At 43.1% G+C, this 22,801-nt stretch overlaps 1 protein-coding gene across 1 annotated transcript in view; it reads left to right on the top strand.

Annotated features, from left to right (window-relative positions):
• SYT9 (synaptotagmin 9) overlaps positions 1-22,801 on the top strand; it is a 212,663-nt gene that overhangs the window by 147,517 nt on the left and 42,345 nt on the right. The window contains exons 4-6 of the mRNA XM_061134626.1: positions 10,832-10,952; positions 12,544-12,715; positions 14,779-14,908. Coding sequence (XP_060990609.1) covers positions 10,832-10,952; positions 12,544-12,715; positions 14,779-14,908 — 423 coding nt within the window. The remainder of the gene's footprint in view (positions 1-10,831; positions 10,953-12,543; positions 12,716-14,778; positions 14,909-22,801) is intronic.

The following is a 22,801-nucleotide window of genomic DNA, read 5'->3' as shown; positions in this document are numbered from 1 at the left end:
CGGGGTCAAATCCAGGCCCTTGGCAGCAAAAGCACAGTCCTATCACTGGATCACCAGGGAATTCCCCAGGATTTATTTCTTTATAGAGGAGAAATAAATGACAGAATGAATTCTTCATGGCAAAACTTTATACTGTTTATTTCTTTTCCGTACCTTATTTTCCCTAGCTAAGGCCTGAAGTACAGTATAGAATATAAGCAGTAATGTGTCTTATTTCTTACGTTAATTGGGTAGCTTTTCACATTTCACCAGTAAGTACATCAATGCTGTAGCCTTGTTTTCAGATGCCCTCCATCAGATAAATTCCTTTTCTATATCTGGTTTGTTAAAAACTTTTACTATAAATAGATGCTTGATTCTTATCATTTTTTCTACATTCACATAGATAATTACATGATTTTCCTCTGTATTATTTTACTATGAACACATATTTTTAAATCTTCATATGTTAAATTAACCTTATAAACTTGAGGTAAAACACATGGAAGTAATGTGCTATCATTTTCATGTTTTTCTTCATTCAGTTTTCTCATATTTTGATTAATTTTTTAAAAATCTCAGTTCGAAAAGTGTACACTATGTCTAATTTTTATCATCTGTAAAAGTGTAAAGGTGGATGTAAAGGTGTTTATAAAATAATTTTATTATCTGTTTAATGTTTTTGGTAAAGATCCATGGTGGTGTTACATTTCAACCATGACATGATTATTTTACCTTTTCTCCCCTACCCCCTCTTTTTACCTATTTTAACAAAGGTTAACAGTTTTAGCCTTTTCAGAGCTAACTTTTAGCTTCGTTGATTTTCTTTAAATATATTGTTTTTATGTCATTAAATTCTGCTTTTAAATTTATTATTTCCTTCCTTCTACTTAGTTTGGGTTCAATTTGTTGTTCTTTTTCCAAGTTCTTTAGATAGATGCTTTGATTATTTTGTTTCATGTTACAGTTTTTTAAAGCTAAAAATTTTCCATTAATTTGATTCTTAAGCATTTGTGTGGGGAAAATCCTACAGTCCTCTTCCTGTGTGTTTCTTTTACTCTCTTACGACGACCACACTCACACCTCTGACACCAAACATGTTGGGGTTTTTCATATATATTTCACAGGCAATTCTGAGACCAGCCGGCGTCTTACAATTTAACTCAGTTTGGCGCTGTCAGCCTGATTAAGGACTCAGTCCCATGAGACTCGCCTGGCTTCAGATGCCAGTCACAAGTAGCAAGTGCCCAGATTATCCACAACTTCTGTCCAGCTTGGCTACAGGTCAGACAGTCCCATGACCTGCTCCTTGGATTCTATTATTTGCAGGAACAGCTCACAGAACTCAGGGAAACATTTACGTGCTTTACCAGTCTATTAAAAGATGTGATAAAGAATACAGATGAACAGACATCCATTGGGTGAAGTCTGGGAGGGTCCTGAGCACAGCAGCTTCTGACTCCATGGAGTTGGGGGATGTGTCACCTTCCTGATACATGGATGTCTTTACCAACCTGGAAGATCTTTGAAACCAATACTTTAAATAGTTTATGGGGGTTTTCTAATGTGGGCATGGTCAATTATCAGCCTCATTTCCAGCCCACTCCCATATCTGGAGAGTGGGGGGTGATGGTACTGAAAATTTTGAGTTTCTAATCATGGCTTGGTCTTTTTGGTGACCAGTTCCCATCCAGAAGCCTGCCCACAGTTGCCTCACTCAGAAAGAAGGTGCTCCCAGTGCTTCTAGTGCTTTTATCACTTAGGGATTTACAAGGGTTTTAGGAACCCTGTGTCATGAGCAGGGATGAGGACCATAAGTGCAATATATTTCTAATTTTCATTGTGATTTTTACTTGGAACCATGGTTATTTGGAAGTGTATTTCTTAGTTTCTAAACATATAGACCTGCCTCTTGAGAAACCTGTATGCAGGTCAGGAAGCAACAGTTAGAACTGGACATGGAACAACAGACTGGTTCCAAATAGGAAAAGGAGTACATCAAGGCTGTATATTGTCACCCTGCTTATTTCACTTATATGCAGAGTACATCATGAGAAACGCTGGGATGGAAGAAGCACAAGCTGGAATCAGGGTTGCCGGGAGAAATATCAATAACCTCAGATATGCAGATGACACCACCCTTAATGGCAGAAAGTGAAGAGGAACTAAAAAGCCTCTTGATGCAAGTGAAAGAGGAGAGTGAAAACGTTGGCTTAAAGCTTAACATTCAGAAAACTAAGATCATGGCATCTGGTCCCATCACTTCATGGGAAATAGATGGGAAAACAGTGGAAACAGTGTCAGACTTTATTTTGGGGGGGCTCCAAAATCACTGCAGATGGTGATTGCAGCCATGAAATTAAAAGATACTTACTCCTTTGAAGGAAAGTTATGACGAACCTAAATAGCATATTAAAAAACAGAGACATTACTTTGCCAACAAAGGTCCGTCTAGTCGAGGCTATGGTTTTTCCATTAGTCATGTATGGATGTGAGAGTTGGACTGTGAAGAAAGCTGAGCACCGAAGAATTGATGCTATTGAACTGTGGTGTTGGAGAAGACTCTTGAGAGTCCCTTGGACTGCAAGGAGATCCAACCAGTCCATCCTAAAGGAGATCAGTCCTGGGTGTTCACTGGAAGGACTGATGCTGAAGCTGAAACTCCAATACTTTGGCCACCTCATGTGAAGAGTTGACTCATTGGAAAAGACCCCGATGCTGGGAGGGATTGGGGGCAGGAGGAGAAGGGGATGACAAAGTATGAGATGGTTGGATGGCATCACCGACTCAATGGACGTGAGTCTGAGTAAACTCTGGATGCTGGTGATGGACAGGGAGGCCTGGCGTGCTGCAAAGAGTTGGACATGACTGAGCGACTGAACTGAACTGAACTGAAACATATAGAAACACTATATCTTTTTATTATAGAGTTCTAGCTTAATTCCATTATTATCAGCCCTTATCCTATCTCTCTGCCAGTCCCTGCTGTTAACCTAACCTCCTTCCAGAATGTCTCCTGTGTCATCAGCTGTTGATCTCTGGGTGAGAATGTGTGATGGTTAGGTACACAAGTGATGGACTACAACCACTTCTCCCCTTTTCAGTACAGGAAAATATGTGTGAAAAGACAAGCTGAAAGGAGGGCACTATGTACGTATAGTAAAGGATTGACTCAACAAGCTTGGGGTACCTAAACCCTGCACATTCTACAGAAGGGACTAGACCTTGACTAAAACAGTGGGTTGCCATGTCCTCCTCCAGGGATTCCCAACCCAGGGATTGAACCCAGGCCTCCTACATTACAGACGGATTTTTTTTACCATCTGAGCCACCAGGGAAGCCCATAATTTATGATGGTTACTTCTTTTTGTTCATTTAGGGCTCTAGGCTACACCGATCCCCCTCTGATGAAGGGAGTAAGGACTGACCAGCTAAGATTAGTCAGTGGGTACTCCTCACCACCCACAGTAAGAACACTGGGCATCAAGGTTTGGGTGAGCTTTCCTCGTTGGTGATACTTTGTATGTGTTGTCACACATCACTGTGGGGAGTACCAACTGCTGTATGTGTGACTCCATTGGAAAAGGGCAACTGGAAACTAAGGCCTGATTTCTCTCGGACTCCACCCTATGTAATTTTTTTTTCTTTGCTGATTTAAATCTGTGTCCTTTTATTGTAATAAACCGTATGAACATGACTTAGCAACTAAACTACCACTACCACCATGACTATAACAGCCTTTCTGGGTCTTTCTAATGAATCATCAGACCTGAGGGGGTCTTGTGGACCCCCAGTATGTGTGTGTGTGTGCAGAGTCACTACAGTGGTGTCCAACTCTTTGTGACCCTGTGGACTGTAGCCCACCAGGGTCTTCTGTCTGTGGGATTCTCCAGTCAGGAATACTGGAATGGGTTGCCATGCCCTCCTCCAGAGGGGAACTTCCTGACCCAGGGATCAAACCTGTGTCTTTTATGTCTCCTGCATTGGCTTGCTTGGTAAATCACTTCAGTCATGTCCGACTCTTTGTGACCCCATGAACTGTAGCCTGTCAGTCTCCTCTGTTCAAGGGATTCTTCAGGCAAGAATGAGGTGGGTTCTTTACCTCTAGCACCACCTGAGAAACCCAGTACAGTGGTGTTTAAAAATTATTGAGACTGGGATATCAAAACTCTGTTGATAATGATTCCCTGCCTAACTTGTATAACCTACCATGAAACCAAAGTTCATTAATTTTGGCAATGTTAATATCATACAAGTAGTATTAAAGAATAATTATTTAAAATATCCAGTTATATATATATATCAGATGAAAATATGAGATTGTCCCCACTTCTTCATGAGGATCTTCACAAAATGCCAAGCAGTAAAAGATTTTTACTTTGACCCTTCAGTTACAAATACAGACAACTAAGGATGTCCTAGAATATGAGGAAAACCAACATCATGAAAGAGAAGGTCCAAGGTAAACAAACAGATCAACTGATCACTGGAGAAAAAGAGATTAAAGCAAGAGAAAAAAAATTCCAATTAACATCAATCACTGAGGACCAAGCAAAATCAGTGAAAACAAGATATCTAAATGGGAAATTACAGAAGATACAAGTACAAAGTAAAAGTACAAAGAGACAATCTTAAAACCTCCTTGAGGGGAAAAAAATATCTACAAAAGAATGGCATCAAACACCCTAGCTAGAACATGAAGTACTAGAAGGTATTGTGACAAAGTAGAAGTTTCTAAGATAAAATAATTTTAACCTAAATTCTGTGCCTAGCTAACTTTAAGAATTAGAGCACAATAAAGATTACTTTAACTACCTGTGAACCCTCACTGGAAAAAAAGTACTCAAGAACACACACAAGCAAAATGTATCTTCAAATGGGAGATGGTAATGGGTTTTATGAAACTGCAGTGAGCATTGAAATAAATATTTTAACCATAGTTTAAATGTTTGCTAATACTCTGTGAAACAATGGAATGGGAATAAACCATATTTTGAAAGACAATATCATAATAAATTCCAAGAGGAAGAAGATTTGGATACAAAATTAATAAACTTGACTTAATAAAAATATAGAAATAAATCCTTTGTGAATAGAGGATAGGCATTATTTTTAGATGCATTTGAGCACAAATGCATGGGATAGGATAGAATAATTTTTAAATGGTTGAAACCATCAAGGCATTCTCTGAACTCAAGACAGTACAATTAGAAGACAAAAATATAGTCCTCTGTAAAATCTGTCTTTTCAGAATTTTTAAATTTCCATTAATTTATGTACAGCAAAATTAATCAATTTTAAGTGTGCAAGTTTGTCACATATGTATAGTCATATAACCACTACCATTCAGTTCAAAATAATTAATTTCTGTTATGACTTTTTTCTTTGACCTGTAGATAATTTAGAAAAGTATTGTTTAATTTTCAAATATATAGAGATTTTCTAGATATCTATGGTTGAATTCTACTTTAATTTTATTGTTGTTAAAGAACATACTTTGTGTGATTTCTTTCATTTTGAATTTAATGAGAATTTTTTAATGACCCAGAGTATGATTCATCTTGCTGAATGTATATATTTGAAAAGAATGGGCACTTTGATCATTTGATGGAGTATTAATAGGTAAAGTGAAAGTGAAGTGAAGTCGCTCAGTCGTATCCGACTCTTTGCGACCCCATGGACTGTAGCCTACCAGGCTCCTCCCTCCATGGGATTCTCCAGGCAAGAATACTGGAGTGGGTTGCCATTTCCTTCTCCAGTTAATAGGTAAAGTAAGTATCAATTAATAGGTAAAGTAAGTATCAATTACGTCAGGTTAGTCAATAATATTGTTCAAGTCTTTTATATCCCTAACTTCTGTTTTGCTTGCTTGTTCAATGGTAGAGTAGTGCTGGAATCTCTAACTCTACTTGTGGGTTTGCCTATTTGTCCTCTTAATTCTATCTCATTTGTTTAATATATTTTGAAGTTCTGTTATTAGAAGCATATGCATTTAAGATTATGTTGTCTTGATGATTTTAGCCTTTGTCAATGAAGTATCACCTTCCTCCCTGGTAATATTCCTTGGCCTGGAATCTTGATATTAATATAACCACTCTAGCTTTCTTTAGATTACTGTTTGCACGGCCTAATTGTTTTCACCCTTAAACCTATCTTTGTCTTCTTATTTTAAGTGGGTTTCCTGTAGACAGTGTATATAGTTGGGTCTTGCTTTACAGTCCTATCAGAACATTTATATCCTTTTAATTGAAGTTATCAGGTATATACATTTAATGTAGTTATCAACATGGTAGTGTTTAAATCTGTCTTTTCTGTTTGTTCCACCTGTATTTTCATTCCTTTTTTCTGTGCCTTTTTCTGAATTGAGCATTTAGAAGTGTGTTATTTAGTTTCCAAATATTTAGAGATTTCCCAGATATCTTTTTGTTACTGATTTCTAATTCATTTCCATTGCAGCCAGAGAATATACTTTGAATCTTCTCAAATTTAATTGAGGCTTGTTTTATGGGCTATAATATGATCTTTCTTGTTCAGTGTTTTGGGTCCACCTGAAAAGATATGTATTCTCTTGCTGTTTGGTGTTTCTTTACTGCCACTCATTAGGCCAAGTTAGTTGATAGTGCTGTTCAGGTATTCACATCTCTTGACTGTAACTTGTTTATCCTCACAGTTCTATAAGTTTTTGCTTCAGATAATGAAATGACCCTCCTTTTCCTGGTAATATTCATTGCTCTTACATATATTTTGTCTAATATTAACTTAACCACTCCAGATTTCTTTTTATTAGTTTAAGTGTGGCATATAGTTTTTTATTCTTTTACTTTTAATGTACGTATACCTGTATATTTAAATTTCTTGTAGAGAGCATAATATTGGGTCTTGCTGTTTACTAAATTAGATAATATTTGCCTTTTATTTGGATGCTTAGATCTTTTACATTTATGTGATTATTGAAATTATTTTGTTTAAATTTACTATCTTACTATTTGTTTTCTATTTCTATCATTTATATCTCTTCCGGTCTTATTCCCTTTTCCTTTTTTTCTGCCGTCTTTTGGATTAACTTAATATTTTTAAAGCATGTATCTTATCCCTTTTGTTGGCTTATTAACTAATTTATAGTTAATAAATTATGTTATTTTAGTCATTTCTTCTGGGTTTATGGTATATGTTTTAATATACAGAGCCTAACTTAAAGTGATAGTATACTACTTATCTTCAGTACAAGAATCTTACAGCAATGCTAGTTTCATATCTTTCCAGTGAATAACCCCAATAAAATTAAAATTTCTCTTTCTCAATATTAATTTTTTTAGTCCCAGAGAAGACTAAATCTCCCTGTGTGGGTAATATACTCATTCCTGAACAGAAGACAGTGGACAGGGGCATGAATATTTTGGTCTGAATTCCTGCAGCAGCCCTCCTAGAACTTTATGGAATTGGGAAGGATTTCACCAGAAGAACCCAAGGATAGGAATGCAAAAGTGCTCTAGCTAGACAAAGACTAGAACTATCACAGACCACTACAGGTAAACATCACAGAAAGGGTTTACAGGTTCGCAGGTATAGAATTCACACACATTTGCTATCACTTCCCTATATATCTTGCCAACAATACTGACCTTGGCCACACAAAGCAAAAGCAAGTGAAGCATTTCTTTGTATGACATTTTCCTTCCCCATGTACCCTTCCAGGGCGTTTAGCCACCAGTGACACCTCTGCATATCTGATTTCTGTCAAGCTGGAATAGAAGCCAAACACTCCATACTCTTTTGTATTTGACTTTTATCAGCATCCTGGAAAATTTTTTACTAACAATATGAATACTTCTGTGTAAGGCAGTGTTTCTCAACCTTGGCACTACTGACATTTTGGACCAAATAATTCATTGTAGTGAGGGGCTCCCCTGTGCATTGTGGGATGTTTAGAGCATCCCTGGACTCTGCCTCCTAGATATCAGTAACACCTGCCTCACCAGTTGTAACAGTTACAAATTTATCCAGGTAACACCAAATGTGCCCGGAGGGAGCAAAATTGCTTCTGGTTGAGAACCACTGATTTAAAGGGAATGTTTATACACATCAGGAGCCATAGATTCTTAACCCCAAATCAGTATGGGCTGATGCGGAGAAAGCAGAGTTAGCATTAGGTTCCATCAACTCCTGTTCCATAGCCCACCAACTGGTCACTTCTCAAGGGACCACATCTGTTGTTCACCACAGCAAAAACAGCTTCCAGCACCTGGAAGAGAGCAATGCTCAACAATCACAATAGATGTTAAGAGAGTAAGCAGATGGATGGATGAATGAATGAAGGATGAAAAGAAAAATGTGCGTGATTATTCAGTGTTACTCTGGGGAAAGGAGTAACTTAGGTGGTATGTACGTAAGAAAAGGAGATATTTTACTATTATACTTAAAAACATTTGTACTTGAATTTTATCACTCTTACTTTCATAGTTTCGATAATTTTAAATGATTTATTTTTAAAGCACTCGGAAATCAAACCAAGCCTTTTCTCCCTAATAAATCTTTAATTTGCCTAGGCTTTCCTTTTAACTACAAAAGTGGACTTTAGCCCTAGTTCATATCCTGAATATATGACCAAATCTGAAGCATATTTTTTTTTCTTTTAACTCATGAGTAAACAGCAGTATAATGTAAATATTTGTGAATGAAAGAGGTTTATGTTGGAGGAAAATGTACTTAGCACAAAAGTAACTTAACACAGTACATTCAGTTGTGTGCCTTGGCCTTGAGGGTGGGGACTGGAGCAGATGTATCGTCACATCTCCAGCCCTACAGAGCTTGTGCAGTGGGGGCCCTCAGAAGTCGTATGCTGAGAAAATGATGACAGAGCTTCATACGGGTGGCTTTGGTTGCTGCTGTTTTACTTTGTTCAGACCAAGGTTATTAGGGCAGGATGAGAGGAGAGGGGGCTTGAGCCCTCTGAGAAAAGTCCTCTGAGAAGAACAGCTGTCTGAGCCTTTCTGCTTAAGGCAGACAGAAGAGGTCCAAGGGCAAGGGAATAGGCCAGGGAGTGTAAAGAGAAAAAGGCAATTTATGGGGACAGCTGTTGCTCCTCTTTTCCTCTGCTACTAGCCAGAAACTAGATCAAATCCTCCAGTGTCAACAGACCCTCCTCCTGCAGTTGAAACCCCAGCAACACAAAACTGTCTAGCCCCAGCCCATGTGACACCCCACTCCTGTAGAATTGTCATCTCTCCCCTCACCTCCACCCCAGAGGGAAAGGCCCAACTACCTAGGTCTCTTGATATCAGGGCTCCAGGAGCCAGAAGAGCCTGGCATGCTTTCGAGGGGAGGTCATTTATTTACATGAAGCAGGCAGAGCTCAGGGATACAGAGCAATCCATCTGCCTTAGCGACCAGACAGGCTCCCTTCACCTCAATCTCCTGCAGAAGCAGTCAAGGAGGGAGGTTGGGCGAGGTGACCTTCCAGAGCTGAATCTGTGCTTCTAAAAATAGAAGCATCCTTAGAGAATCAAGGAGGGGAGGAGAGGCTATGGATGTTGAGGGCAAAAGCTGGACACCCCAGAGCATTATCATTATGAAGCTATATTAATTAGACCCAGACACCCAGCTTGATAACCTCAGGTATCACAGAAATTGAAACTAAACAAACTGGCTTCCCCGCTCCCGCCCCCCATTTCTGGTTGGATTTTCCCTGGGCTAAAAAGGAAAAAGAGAATGGTGTCTTCTGATCTATTTGATTGGCTATACACTGCCCGAGGAGATGTTTTCCCCAGCAGAGAAAAGTGGGGCTTCTTAGAGACATACCAAGGAGAAGCAAAACTTCAGCAGAGTGGGAGCCCAGTGGTCAGCAATTGGGGGCTGTGGGACCTGGATCCCCTCCTATATCTGCCTGCCTGGAGAGACTGCACAGGGCTGGGCAGGTGTCCGAGTGTGTCGAGGGCTGTGGGTGTGTGGGCTCAAGGCTGCTGCTCTGCAGACCCTTGCAGTAGGGACTAGTGTTTGCAGGCCTCAGTGAAGCCACATCCTGCTCTGCACAGGTTGTGTGTGACCAGGTTGTGTGCAGGGTTCTGTGGGTAGAGGGGTGTGTGTGTGCACGCATGCATGTGTTGGGATGGAGAGTGTTTGCAGGAGTGTATGAAAGTATTGCAGCAAACTTGGTAGGGGCCATGTAGGGGAGAGTGAGGGACTGTCGGGGAGGGATGCATATGGATGGTGACTATTTGTGTGCCTGTATGAGGCTTGTGGGAAAAACTGCAGGCGAAGCTATGTAGGAAACCTGGGATAAGGAGTCTCCAAGGGGCTGTATGGAGACCCATTTGAAAGAGTGCACGAGACTGCAGGGGATATGTACAGAGCATGTGTGGGCTGCCTATGAGGCAGGCAGCACTGCTGGGTACTCTGTGTAGCTTTGTCCTGGGAGCTGTGTGGACTATGGTGGCGATATGAGTGAAGTTGCATGGGGGTCTCCATGGGGATAGTTAGGCCGTGGGGGCTTCTGTTCTCTGCAGGGCTGCAGGTAATGAGACAGAAGGGACAGAACCCAGATGGTCTGCAGTTCTGCCATCTAAAGATGAGGGGGCTCCGGAAGTAGGAACATTTATTCTTGTGATTGACGATGTGAAGAGAAAAGACGTGAGGGATTTGGGAGATGAGCGGAAGGACCAGTGCAGCCCCTTGCAATTCTGCCCTGCCCCTGCTTCTGTGTGGACCAGGCTAAAGACACTTTCTTTATTATGATTATTATTTTATGTTTAAGATTTATTTATTTTTTAACTGAAGGATAATTGCTTCACAGAATTTTGTTGGTTTCTGCCAAACGAAGATACTTCTAGTGCTTCAGTTTGTGCTTTCTCAACAGGACAACGTGGATCTTGGAGAACTGATGTTTTCCCTCTGCTATCTTCCCACGGCTGGCAGGCTGACCATTACCATTATAAAAGCAAGGAATTTAAAGGCAATGGACATAACAGGAGCATCAGGTGGGACAATCTCAAATTCAGATTTCCTCCTGCAGTTCTTATATAGCACCTCATGAAGCTTCCAGTAGAGTAATAAAGGTACATGGACTTTGGAACCAAACTGCCTAGGTTTAAACCTAGTCCTAGACCTAATAACTGTGTGACGCTAGCAAGTCAGTCTCTCTGGGTTTTAGATCCCCATCTGTAAAAATGAGGATAATAATAGTGTCTGGCTCTTTGGGTTGTTACAGGATTATGATGCCTAAGGATGCTGCGTGGCACACAGTGAATGCTCCTTGGTGTTAGCTCTCATTATTACTACTAGTATTCCCTTAGGTCTTCTATGCCACGTGACTGTGGACTGGACCCACAGTTTGCGCATGCTGATATATCTAATTGGGTCTTTCCTCAGATACAAGCAATTGTCACCTCAGGCTTTTAGAAGATTGATATCCTATATCCTTCTATGAAAGGTCCATCAGTGAACTATGCAGTTTGGTTTTTCCATTGAATCAAGCATGTATCCTTAAATTTTAAACCCTCACAGAGGGACTTCCCTGGCAGCCCAGTGGTTAAGATTCCACGCTTCCAATGCAGGAGCATTAGTTAGATTCCTGGTGGAGGAACTAAGATCCCATGCTGCTTGGCATGGCCAAAAAATAAAAAAACAAAACAAACATCCTAACAGAAGGTATCCTGAAATGGAATTCCTTTCTATAAGTTTACAAGCCACCTCTGCAGGGGTTCCCAAAATGTGGTCACAAAATGCCCAGTCCACTGGCTTTTGGTCACTGAGATCAAAAGTTGCAATATATTTTGCCTCCTGGATACCAGTGTTTTATTCAAGCAGAAAAAAAGAGATGTGACCCCTTCTGGCCCTCTAAGTCCTCCTGGACAGTGTATGAGTGTCAGGGCCACCCATGGTTACGCAGGTGAAGTAAGGAGAACGCCCCCACTGAGGAGGAAAATAGTGAGGTGAAGCCAGGAATGTCCCACCAGGTGCAGAGACCAGCCTCGTCACCTGTCACCCATTCGCAGCATGACCCCACAAGCAAGCCTGCATCCTTTCTCTCCCCAACCTGCTGAACTGCTTTCCCCTTCACAACTCGACTGCAGGCAGCTCAAGAGCTTGAAGCCCCTGCACTGAAGGACATCCACCCACACCTCAGCTTCTCACTATGTCTAGGTGTTTAGCTTCTCCCTTTCCTAAAGGCCTGTGTTTTAGGAAGAGACTCTGTGGGGTGGCTCCGAGTCAGAGCGTGCCACCTCTTCCCCCGTGCCTTGAAAATGGCTTGCGTTTCCCTTCCTGTGGCAGCCTGGCAAGTCCTGAATCCTAGCTGGAACATTTCTAATTTGATAACAGTCACACTATTTTTAAATTCCACACATTCTGAGGAGAGTGTGTCCTGTGCTTTTTCCTGAATGAGTGACTTAATTACCCCAACTTCAGTTGTTGCCCAGACATCGTATAAATTAAAATCCTTAGACTCCAATCTGCAGGCAGGTAAAGGGCTTCTGCACCCTATGGGCCTTGAAACTCCACCATGACAAAATTGCTGGCCTAAATCTGCATGTCTCCTCACAGTACCCCTGCTTCTCATGGTCTGTGCAGATCCCTACGTGAAAGTCTCACTGATGTGTGATGGCAGACGACTGAAAAAGAGGAAAACATCCACCAAGAGGAACACTCTGAATCCTGTTTACAATGAAGCCATAGTCTTTGACGTCCCTCCTGAGAACATTGACCAAATCCACCTGTCCATAGCAGTCATGGACTACGACCGGTGAGATGCCTGGAGCTGTTTCCCATTGCAAACCCACTGTGCCCAGTACCGGGGGAAGGGGCAGCAGCCGTGGATTCTTAGCTGGTGTCCTAGTGCAGCCACTAAGCAGCGCCCTGAGAGCTGACGGACAAGGAGTCAAGCCTCTAAGCGCTCCTAGTTCTCATGTCTCTCCCCTCCTCCGTCCTTCTGTCTCTTCCTCGCTTCCCCTCTCCATCCCTGTACACCCCTCAGAATCTCAGCTTGGAGAACTGTGGGCTCCACAGATCTTAATCTTCCCTCAGGCAGTCCTATCTGGCCTTTATCAGAAAGATTCCACTCAAAACAGCAGCATGATTACTTGAGCCAGACCATCAACATTTCTAAATACACAGCTTCGTTCTTTTTTTTTTTCTCTTCTCCCAATATGTTTAATAAAGATCATTTCTATCCACTTAAGTCTGAAAGCAAACACAGAAATGTTCTCTTGAAATTGCTAGAATCAGTATGGATGACGGGGTACATTAAAATGTATAAGATGCTCGACTTTCTAATTAATACCGCACAGAAGAGATATTTATAGCCTGCATTGTAGCCAATTGTGTATTTAAAAGACTGATTTGAAAAACAGTCATTTTAATATGCAAAGGAAGTACCAACAGGGAATTATACATGTTAAACCAGTCATTAGACTAAAATGCAAAGTCTTTTTTTAATTGGTAACCTCCCACGTGGTCTGGGCACAATTATAAAAAAAAAAAAAAATTTATTCTGACTTCTAATGTCTTACAATATCATTTGCAGCTAAAAATTTTCCCACAGACCCTGAAATGTCAGCCCAGCAGCCTCAGTGCCCTGAACACTCTTTCCAGCATATTTCTGGGTGAAACATAATCGTCTTGCAACCCAGGGAGCACGTCCATTGGCTCGGCTGCACATGGGTGTGACAGCACACGCTGGCCCGTAGACCTCATCCTGTCCCTCTGGATGACACACAACACCAATAGTGTCAGGCCACAGGAGGGAACATGGCCCACCAGCCGTGGAAGGCTGGGCCAGTATTTTTCAAGCTATTGCCAAGTTTCCCACATCGACAAAATCTGATTATGTGAGCTCTGCTTCAATTTAATTCTCAATAAGCTCATGAATCTGGCCTGGAAAAATCCATGGCAGAATTCATGGGGCTTCTGCATGCAACTGATTTTAATGAGCGTAGAATCCAATATCCTTCACACTACTTTTCCACCCTTGCCTCCCCCTTGCCCTGTCCATAGGAGAAAAATCCCTCATCTTTGCAGGAAGGAAAGAGAAAGAGCCTGTGAATTTGGATCCCAGAGAATTAAAGGATGAGCCATGTAATTCTGGATGCGTGCAAAGGACTTATAACCAAAAACTGGAAGGAAAAAAAAACGATCCAAGGCAGAGACCTCTCTGAGGATGTTTCAGAAATACTAGCTAGGTATTAAAGGATCTCAGTGTTTTTCTACAGTAGGGGACTGAAGTTGGGTCAGAGAAGCAAAGCTAGGCTTGGAGGAAAGGAGGGACGAGCATGAAAAGACAACATGTTTTATAAAGAGAGGTCTTGCAAGAGGTAGGAGCCACCTCCATTCTGCCCTTGTCAGTTCAAGGCTACAGCTGCCAGACTCAGAGCTCTTCCATGACCCATTCTTGATTCCCCTTTGCGGAAATGAAACAGCCATCAGTGCAAGAAACTCCTTCCAGTACCCCCATTTTTCATTACATAGATCTGAAGGCCTGAAGTTAGCCTTGTTCCAGAACCAGCGGCGGCATCCTTTGTGTGTGTCAGGGAGTTTTTCCAACTCAGGGTTCTTGGGAACAAGCTTAAGTCCTGCCAGTGTTAAGACAGCCCAGGTGTGTGAGGGCCAGACTCTGGGCTTCCTCTCTGTGCCCCCCGAGTGTCATATTGGTCCCCAAGTCCTAGTGGCTGTTAAGGTTGATTTGTGCTTTTGCATTCGGGAATGAAAAGAACCAACCCTTTCCTAATTCCTCTGTGTTTAATTGAGTAGTTGCTGTTCTTACATACCAAAATATTAGGGAAAAAATAACTATTGTGGACCATTTCACAGTGTAGGTCACAATGAGATCATCGGCGTGTGTCAAGTAGGCAACGAAGCTGAGAGGCTGGGCAGAGACCACTGGAGTGAAATGTTATCATATCCACGCAAGCCCATCGCACACTGGCATTCTCTGGTGGAGGTAAGACCCTGCTCCAATGTGCACCCCTTTGCAGAAGGATAAATGCTTTACAGTTGAAATGCAGGAGCCACCAAAACTGTGAGTGTACCGGGTTCTGTGGTCATCGATGGGTTTCCCTGGTTGTACTTCCTGGGACTGTTCCCTGGGAATTGGATTCAGTCTGCTCCCTGCCAGTCTGCTAGGTTTTGAACGTTGACCAGGGATCATTGTTCACTGTGAATGTTTTCAAAAAAAGATCTAGATTCTCTTATTTTATGTCATGGCTTTGGATTGACATTTGGAGGGCATCTGCAAGATCTGGGTAAGTGTGGAGTGTCAGACCATCATAGAGTGACTTAGAGCTGGCATCAGAAAGAACTGGAGACTGGGGGAGATGAAGCATGGATTTTAGGACTAGCTCTACCATAAACCTGTGATTCTGGGTTAGTATCAATTGTATATGATGAAAAAAAAAATAGCAAGTGAAATGGAAATTTATTTCTCTCTCACATAAAAAAAAGTTCAGAGGAAGGCTGTCTAGGCTGTTATAGTGGCTCTGTGATTAACAGAAATCAAGACTTCTATCCTCTGCCTCCCTGTCCCGATGTGGGTTTTTTTGTTTGTTTGTTTTGTTTTTTGTGTTTTTTTGAGGTTACCTCATTGAACATGGCAGCTAAGCTCCAATCATCACATATCTTCTGGTCATAGAAAGATGAAGACACAAGCCAAAAGCACATACCTTCCTTTTTAAAGGATTTTCCTTGATGTCTTATGCAGCACTGCTCCTTCTATTTAATTTAGTCACAGAACTTGGTCATAAGGTTATGCCTGGTTTCAATGGAGGGTAGGAAGTGTATTCTTTTTGTTGGTGGCAGTGTGTCCAACTGAAAAAGCAGCGTTCTGATTCTGGTTGCAAGGTAGAAGAAGAGTGGATACTTGCAGGCAGTGGACCATGGTTCTGCCGCCCACACTCATTCATTCACTCACTCCCCTATCCTTTCCTTCTCATTCTTCCCCCATTCATCCTTAACTCAGTGACACACCCTCTTTTTTTATTTACTAACTCTTTCAGGAATAAATTGCATTCACTGAGTGACATTTCTGTGGGTCAAATGCCATATTAGATAGAAAAACTATATAGATGTAAGAAACCTTTCCTTTCCTCAAAGAGCTTGTATACTCTTAAGAGAGAGGATGGCGTGTAAACTAACCACTGAAGTGTACGATCGTAAACATTATCATCCCCATCAGATACTATGGGGCACAAAGGAAGGAGGTGTTTGTCATGCTTGGGTGAGCTTATCCACGAAGTCTTAGTCCCTCCTGCTCTTGGGAAGTGAACTGAGCCCCTGGGAACAAGAATATGAGGGAGTGTGGGTTCCAGGCAGAGAACTCCCTCTTATTCTCCCAGGGCAGGCAGCTCTGTTCCCTGCAAAACCGTCTTGAGAGGCCGAGAGCAGAGCCTTGCTCACTCAGTGTGGATTTCACTGCCCTGGACAGTCAGGAGAGCCTAAGTAAGCATGCAGGGCAGCTGTGGAGAGGCAGGAAGGCCCCAGGGGATGAGGGGACCATCTTTGTTGGAGATGGTACCGGAGGGGAAGTGCAGGGCATGGTCCGAGGGCTGATTCTAAGGTTCAGGGCCTCCAGGTGGTATACTCCAGGAGGGCCTGGGGGCCCCCTAATTTTCAGGTCTCTGAGGACACATCTGTCCTTGAGCCACAGAAGCGAAGGCTCTTTCCTGGTTTCAAAATTAATCCCTGCGGGAGACCATCGAACCTGTGAACCACTTGAGAAGTAGCTAGGGGACTGATGCTGACTACGACACACCTCACTTCTTCAGGTCCTGGTGGAATTCTCAAAGGAGTCCATCTGGGGGCTTATATAATTGCCGGAGCCTGTCACTAGCAGCGGTGGAGCATTTGTAATAGACATTTTGCACCCTTACAGAGTCTCTGCTGACTTTCATTCTTATTTGTGATCTGGAGTGTTAAGAAGTGTCAGAGCTTCTGAACACAAGGATTGGGAAAGGAGTGAGGACCAGGGTGCGGCGTGGAGCTGAGACAGGAGCCCTGATTCTGTGCACAAGCCCCTCCCTGTCCATGGCCTTGCCAGGGAGTGCCTGGGGGTGGCACATTGTACATGAGCCCCCAAGCATGGCGCATGCACCTCACATGAGGGAACATGTAGAAAGCGGGCCTGGGAGGTTCCGCTCACCGCCCAGGAGACGGGCCTTAAACCCTGAGCACTTGGCTTGTTGCAAATCCATGTTTGACAGTTATGTGAGAAATAAGTGTTTTTAGGGTTAAACCACTGAAACTTGGGAATTGTTTGTTAACAGCAGCTAAAATTACTTCAGCGATTACAGTGGTCTTTTCTCAACCATTGCTGCAGAGCTAGGGAAAGGAAATGTCCCTTATGTGAAAGGCAAATGGAGGGAGGCTTTCCCGGCCCTGTTGCTTCCTGTGTCTTTGAAGTACATGCCCGAGACTTTGAATCCATCCTAAGCAGGGAAACAATATTTTCCCTTTTAAGAACAAACATGTAATGAGCAGAACTGCGGCAGTGGAACTGGATGAGGTGAAAAGCGGTGTCAGAGGGGTGACCACGCTTTGCTGACAGCTGTCAGGATGGAGGGGGCTATGGGCAGAGCAGTTGGAAGTGCTCATGTTGGGCTTGGATGGACCTGGACTCAAATCCCTGTGCCGCCTCTCAGTTGCGTGTGTCCGTCCCTTTCTGAATCTCTTTTCTCCTCTGTCAAGTGGCCATAATAGTGCCTGTCTCACAAGGGTGGTTGTGAAGATTAAATAATCTAATGTATGTGAAGCACCATGGCTGGCACCCAGTAAATGTTCAGTAAACTTCCCAGTTACCACCATTATTTATGTAGGTCCTATATTGCTGTGTGTTCTCATGGGACTGGTGCACAAAGAAACATAATAATGTTTGTTATAGAGGGAAAAAAGTTTGGATATCCCTCACCCCCCACATGCTGGTGAGTGGTCACCTCAAACTGGGGGAAGGGGTCGTTTGTGACTTGGCTGGATGTAGGTACAGGTATTTCAGTTCTATTCTTTCTCCTTTCTTCCTTGCCCTTAAAGATAAGTTACTGTTACACTAGAACTGTTACATTTTCTACTTTAAAACAAAAATAGCAATTAAGTTGCTGTTCTCTGTGTGTGTACATAAGCATAAGTATAAAAATGAATGAGAGAGAGAGAGAAAAGAGAAGATACAGGGTAGTTAGGATTTAGTATGAAGGGAGGCTGGCCTGGCAGATGCTCTTTGCTGCTGGGGGCCGTGGGGCCAGGTTAGGACTGAACCCTGGGACCTGCAGAGATCTGGCAGCCTGCCTGGGGCTGCGTCCAACACACCCTGACTTTGTCAGAGCAGGTGGCAGATGGAGTCTTCAAAGCCAGTGAGTTCAAAAATCCGTTTCTCTCTCAGGAATTCTGGACGGCTTCACTGCACACTCAAAGGTCAGCCAGTGCCGCTTCACTCTCCTGTCTCCCCATGATGTCAGTGGCTCGGAAAGCTGTGTCAACTCCCTCCGAGCAGCTGCCTGGGCCCTGGGGACAGGAGCATCCCCTCCACAGGCCCTCAGGAGATGACAGAGCTCTCGGGGCTCCCCCCACAGTCCCCTCCTCTGTATATCCAAGAGAAGATGGTGCTGAGCACCTTTCCCACCCCCACACGTGGAGCTGACCCCAGCATGCGCTCCAGGGAGAGAGAGAGAAATAGCTCCAAGTTTCCGTCGCTTCCTTGTGAAATGTTGTTTGACCTCTGGATTAAAAAATAGTGAATTTCATTGATGGAAAGACCAGACCACAGACACCATTGGGTTAAAGCAGTTTTTACTTTTCTAAAAGGGATAGAATCCGATCAGAATGTACAATGAATCTCTGATTGACAGAGATGCAAGATTCTAAATCCCAAAGCCCTGTTCAGGGGGTACTCAAGTGTGAGTAAGTCCTCCTGTCTCCAAACTCAGTCTTTTCCCCTGTTTACCTGGTTAGTCTTGACACTCTGCAGGACCATCTCAAGAGCTGAAAGCCCCTACAACTCTTGGTTGTGCAGTTCCTAGCATAAGTAGTGGTGGGTGTGGCACCGTACACCCTGAGGTGAGCAGAGTTCTCATCTGCCAGCCACTGCCCCCTTGAGGGTGTAAACTTCAAGCTGTGTGACTAAAGCAAATGTCATCACCCAGACTCGACTGGGAGTTACCACTGCAGGCCCTTTAAATCAACTCTAGATATTATCCATCAAGTGCCCAGCAGGCCTACCCAAAGTCTTCAAGGGCCGCATATTCTCAAGATTGCCCAAGCTGGATTAAGTGTCCACTCCTGGTCCACTTTGCTAGAGGTCAAGGTCATGGAAATGCAACCTGGTCCCACTCCAGCAGGAGTGTTGAAAGTAGACTTCCTGAGAAAGGTCCGCCCCTTCTCAGGGAAATGGACACAAGTGACCTCACCTGATTCCCAGAAGATTTTGAAGTGAGGAAGTCAAAGGCTTTAGCACTCTGGGCCAGCTGTTACTCGTAACAGATTTAGGAAAGAGGAGCGATGGCCCAGAAAGAGGGGGGGCTGACTGGAAGAAACCAAGCAGGAGGTCAGGTTCCATTACGGAGTCTGAATGTGTGTAGGCTCGGGTCCTTGTAAGGATCAGACCAGCAGAGAAGGAACAGGAGGCCAGGAAAAAAAAAAAACCATGATGCTAGGCAGAGTGGGAAGGCCCAAGGGAAAGTTGCCGCACTCTCTCCTTCCTCTCCAAGCTGCCGCCTGGAGAGGAAAGCACAAAGACCCTGGTGATGGGGGACAGCAGTGTGCTTGCATCTGACTGGGCTTGTTGTCCTGCTTGTCTTTGGCCCTCAGACCTGTGCTGATGGAACCCCCTCAAGGCTGACCAGGCCCCACTGCACCTCTTGACTGCCCTGAGGTCTCTGAGGCCTGGCAGCACCTCATTTGATGCCAGGCTCAAGAGGTCTTCTGTGCAGCCCAGGTATAGGGTCGCTTTCCGCACCTGCTGGTTGCCCGCCTCCCTGCCGACAGAAACCTTGTTGGCTAATAGTGTCATCTCCTTTTCACATCCTGGGAGCATTCAGGGATATGCAGGAGACTCAGGAGTTACGTGGCCATTTCCACCTTGTTCCTCTAGCTTCATGTTGGCTCAGGAGCCATAGCTGCCTTCAGCTTCCTCAACCCACCTGAAACTTGAGGCTTCAAGCTTTAGGGGTGAATCTGGACCTCACATCAAGTACCCCACATCTCTCCTAACAAAGGCTGTCTGCTTCCTCTTTCTAACTAGTAAAACTTCCTTTATATCAGAGCGTCATTTCCTTTAACCTATAACTTATGTTCAGATCTCCAAGATTTCCTCTCAACATTGGGATTTCAATGTGTCTCTTTTCTCTTGACAAGGCCTGGCTTTAGAGACTCCATTTCTGGAGGGATTGTCTGATCCTTGACCTCATGTTGTTTGTCCTCAGTTTGCAGGACATGTAGCATTGATTCCTTTGAATGTGACAGCACAGATTACAGAGAATGGAAACACTGTCCCTGTTACATAGGCATTGAATTAGTATCTGAGGAACGAATGAGTGAATGAATGAGACATAATGAAAGCAGTTGTGTTCCTTTAGTTCTAAAGTTCAACAGTTTCTCAGTCCAAAGAAGAAGTCAGTTCAGAGCAAAATGTAAAAGGTATTAAGACTGAATTTACAGTGATCTCTTCAAATGGAGATGGTCCTTATTAAGCTCCAAGCTCTGATTACCTTTTCTTTATTTAGGAGAAGGATGTGAGAAGAGGTCATTTCCGCCCCCCCAACCCTGTCACTTTGTTCCCATGAACTGCCCTCTGATGGTAGTGACTCTGTATTTCCAGTGCACTTGGGAAATATTCAGAACAATAATTTAGGCACCTTAGTAAATTATGAAGGTCCCCCTCATGCTGATATGGGTGGTCAGGTTCTGAAGAACTTTGTATCTTCTTTCATAAGAGACAGAGGGGCAAAAACCACAGACGTCCCTGTGGTGAATGGCAGAGTGCTGCACCCCAAATGAGAATTGATCAGGACATCAAGGTGACAAGGACATCGGTCTGCAAGTTGACTTTTCTCATCAGGGAAATATTTTAGCAGCAATTTTACATCAGGCAATGATTAGCTTGGCCTACCTGTGAAAATTTTAAAAAAAGAGGAAAATAGTGGGAAGGTATTTTTTGGACAAAATAAAGGCCTTATGATTGAGATTTTTTTTTTCCAAAAACTAAATTTTTTATTGGGGGATTTAGTATGCCGATATCCATAAACACCTGCAAAGCCCCTGAAGCAACACTGATTGCAAAGAACATAGAAATGTAGTACATGTTGGGATCTGAAAAACATGTAACAAACTTGTTAGAGTCTGTGCCAGTTGATGTAAGTGGCCAGAATGCAGTTTGGACCAGTAGGCATGGTTAGTGTTAATGGGGCGTTGTGTTTCCTGCTGGTGGAGGGAATGGTCAGCAAACAGAGCCAAGAGCATTCAGTGTTTCCCAAGCAAGTCCTCTTTCCTATGTAGAATTATCTGATTTAGGGGGAAGAAAATGGATGCTAAACATTTTCTCATCTTTAACTAATATACAGAATCTGTGACTCTTCCAGTGGTCTATAGAGATAGGAATCATATAAACCATGGAAGCATTAAGGTAAGAACTAGAGGTATGAATACCTTGGGAAATACCAAATGCAAAAGTAGGAAGTCAAGAGATACCTAGAGTAACATGCAAGTTTGGCCTTGGAGTACAAAATGAAGCAGGGCAAAGGCTAACAGAGTTTTGCCATGAGAACGCACGGTCACAGCAAACACCCTTTTCCAACAATATAAGAGATGACAACACATGGACATCACCAGATGGAAACACTGTCCCTGTTACTAGGCATTGAATTAATATCTGAGGAGTGAATGAAAAAATGAATGAATGAGACATAATGAAAGGTCCGTCTAGTCAAAGCTATGGTTTTTCCAGTTGTCATGTATGGATATGAGAGTTGGACCATAAAGAAGGTTGAATGGTGAAGAACTGATGCTTTTGAACTGGTGGTGCTGGAGAAGACTCTTGAGAGTCCCTTGGACAGCAAGGAGATCAAACCAGTCAATCCTAAAGGAAATCAACCCTGAATATTCATTGGAAGGACTGATGCTGAGTCTGAAGCTTCAGTACTTTGGCCACCTGACACAAAGAGCCAACTCATTAGAAAAGACCCTGATGCTGGGAAAGATTGAGGGCAGGAGAAGAGGATGAGATGGTTGGATCACATCACCGACTCAATGGACAGAGTTTGAGTGAGCTCCAGGAGATGGTGAATGACAGGGATGCCTGGTGTGCTGTAGTCCATGGGGTTGCAGAGAGTTGGACACGACTGAGTGAACAACAGCAGAGGTATGAGAGATCATAACACTGCGTTGGAAAGTACCACTGTTGCCCGAGTAGACAGTCAACTGCATCTTGACTCTGCTCTCTCAGAAATGACCTTGCCTCAGCAGTCACTGCCCTGGAGCGTTCCTGAAGCACACTTGAATAGTAATTAAATAAGAGAGTGGTTAACAATGGGCTTGGGCCTTCAGCAGTCTCAGCTCCAGGAATGGTGTTTAGAGGTGACTGCTAATACTGTGGGCTGATGGCCAGTTCTTTCCCCATAGTTGAAATGAACTAGCATGTTTTATGACAGCCTCTGAAAGAACTACACTGCCTCATGATTGATTATCTGTGGAGAGGAGAGTACTTCCTCAGTTGGGTCCAAGGCAAAGGTGGGGCATCCTGTGTTGAGTGAAAAGAAAACAAAAAAACCCACACAACTTAAAAGTTGAGAGTTATGTTTTACTCAGCAGACAAAACTGAGGACTTAAGCCCAGGATACAGCCTCTCTGATAGCTGTAA

The sequence above is a fragment of the Dama dama genome, chromosome 1 (genome assembly GCF_033118175.1).
Source record: "Dama dama isolate Ldn47 chromosome 1, ASM3311817v1, whole genome shotgun sequence".
NCBI classification, from domain to species: Eukaryota; Metazoa; Chordata; class Mammalia; order Artiodactyla; family Cervidae; genus Dama; species Dama dama.
The sequence above is the reverse complement of the archived record's forward strand: the minus strand, read 5'-3'. Positions and strand labels throughout refer to the sequence as shown.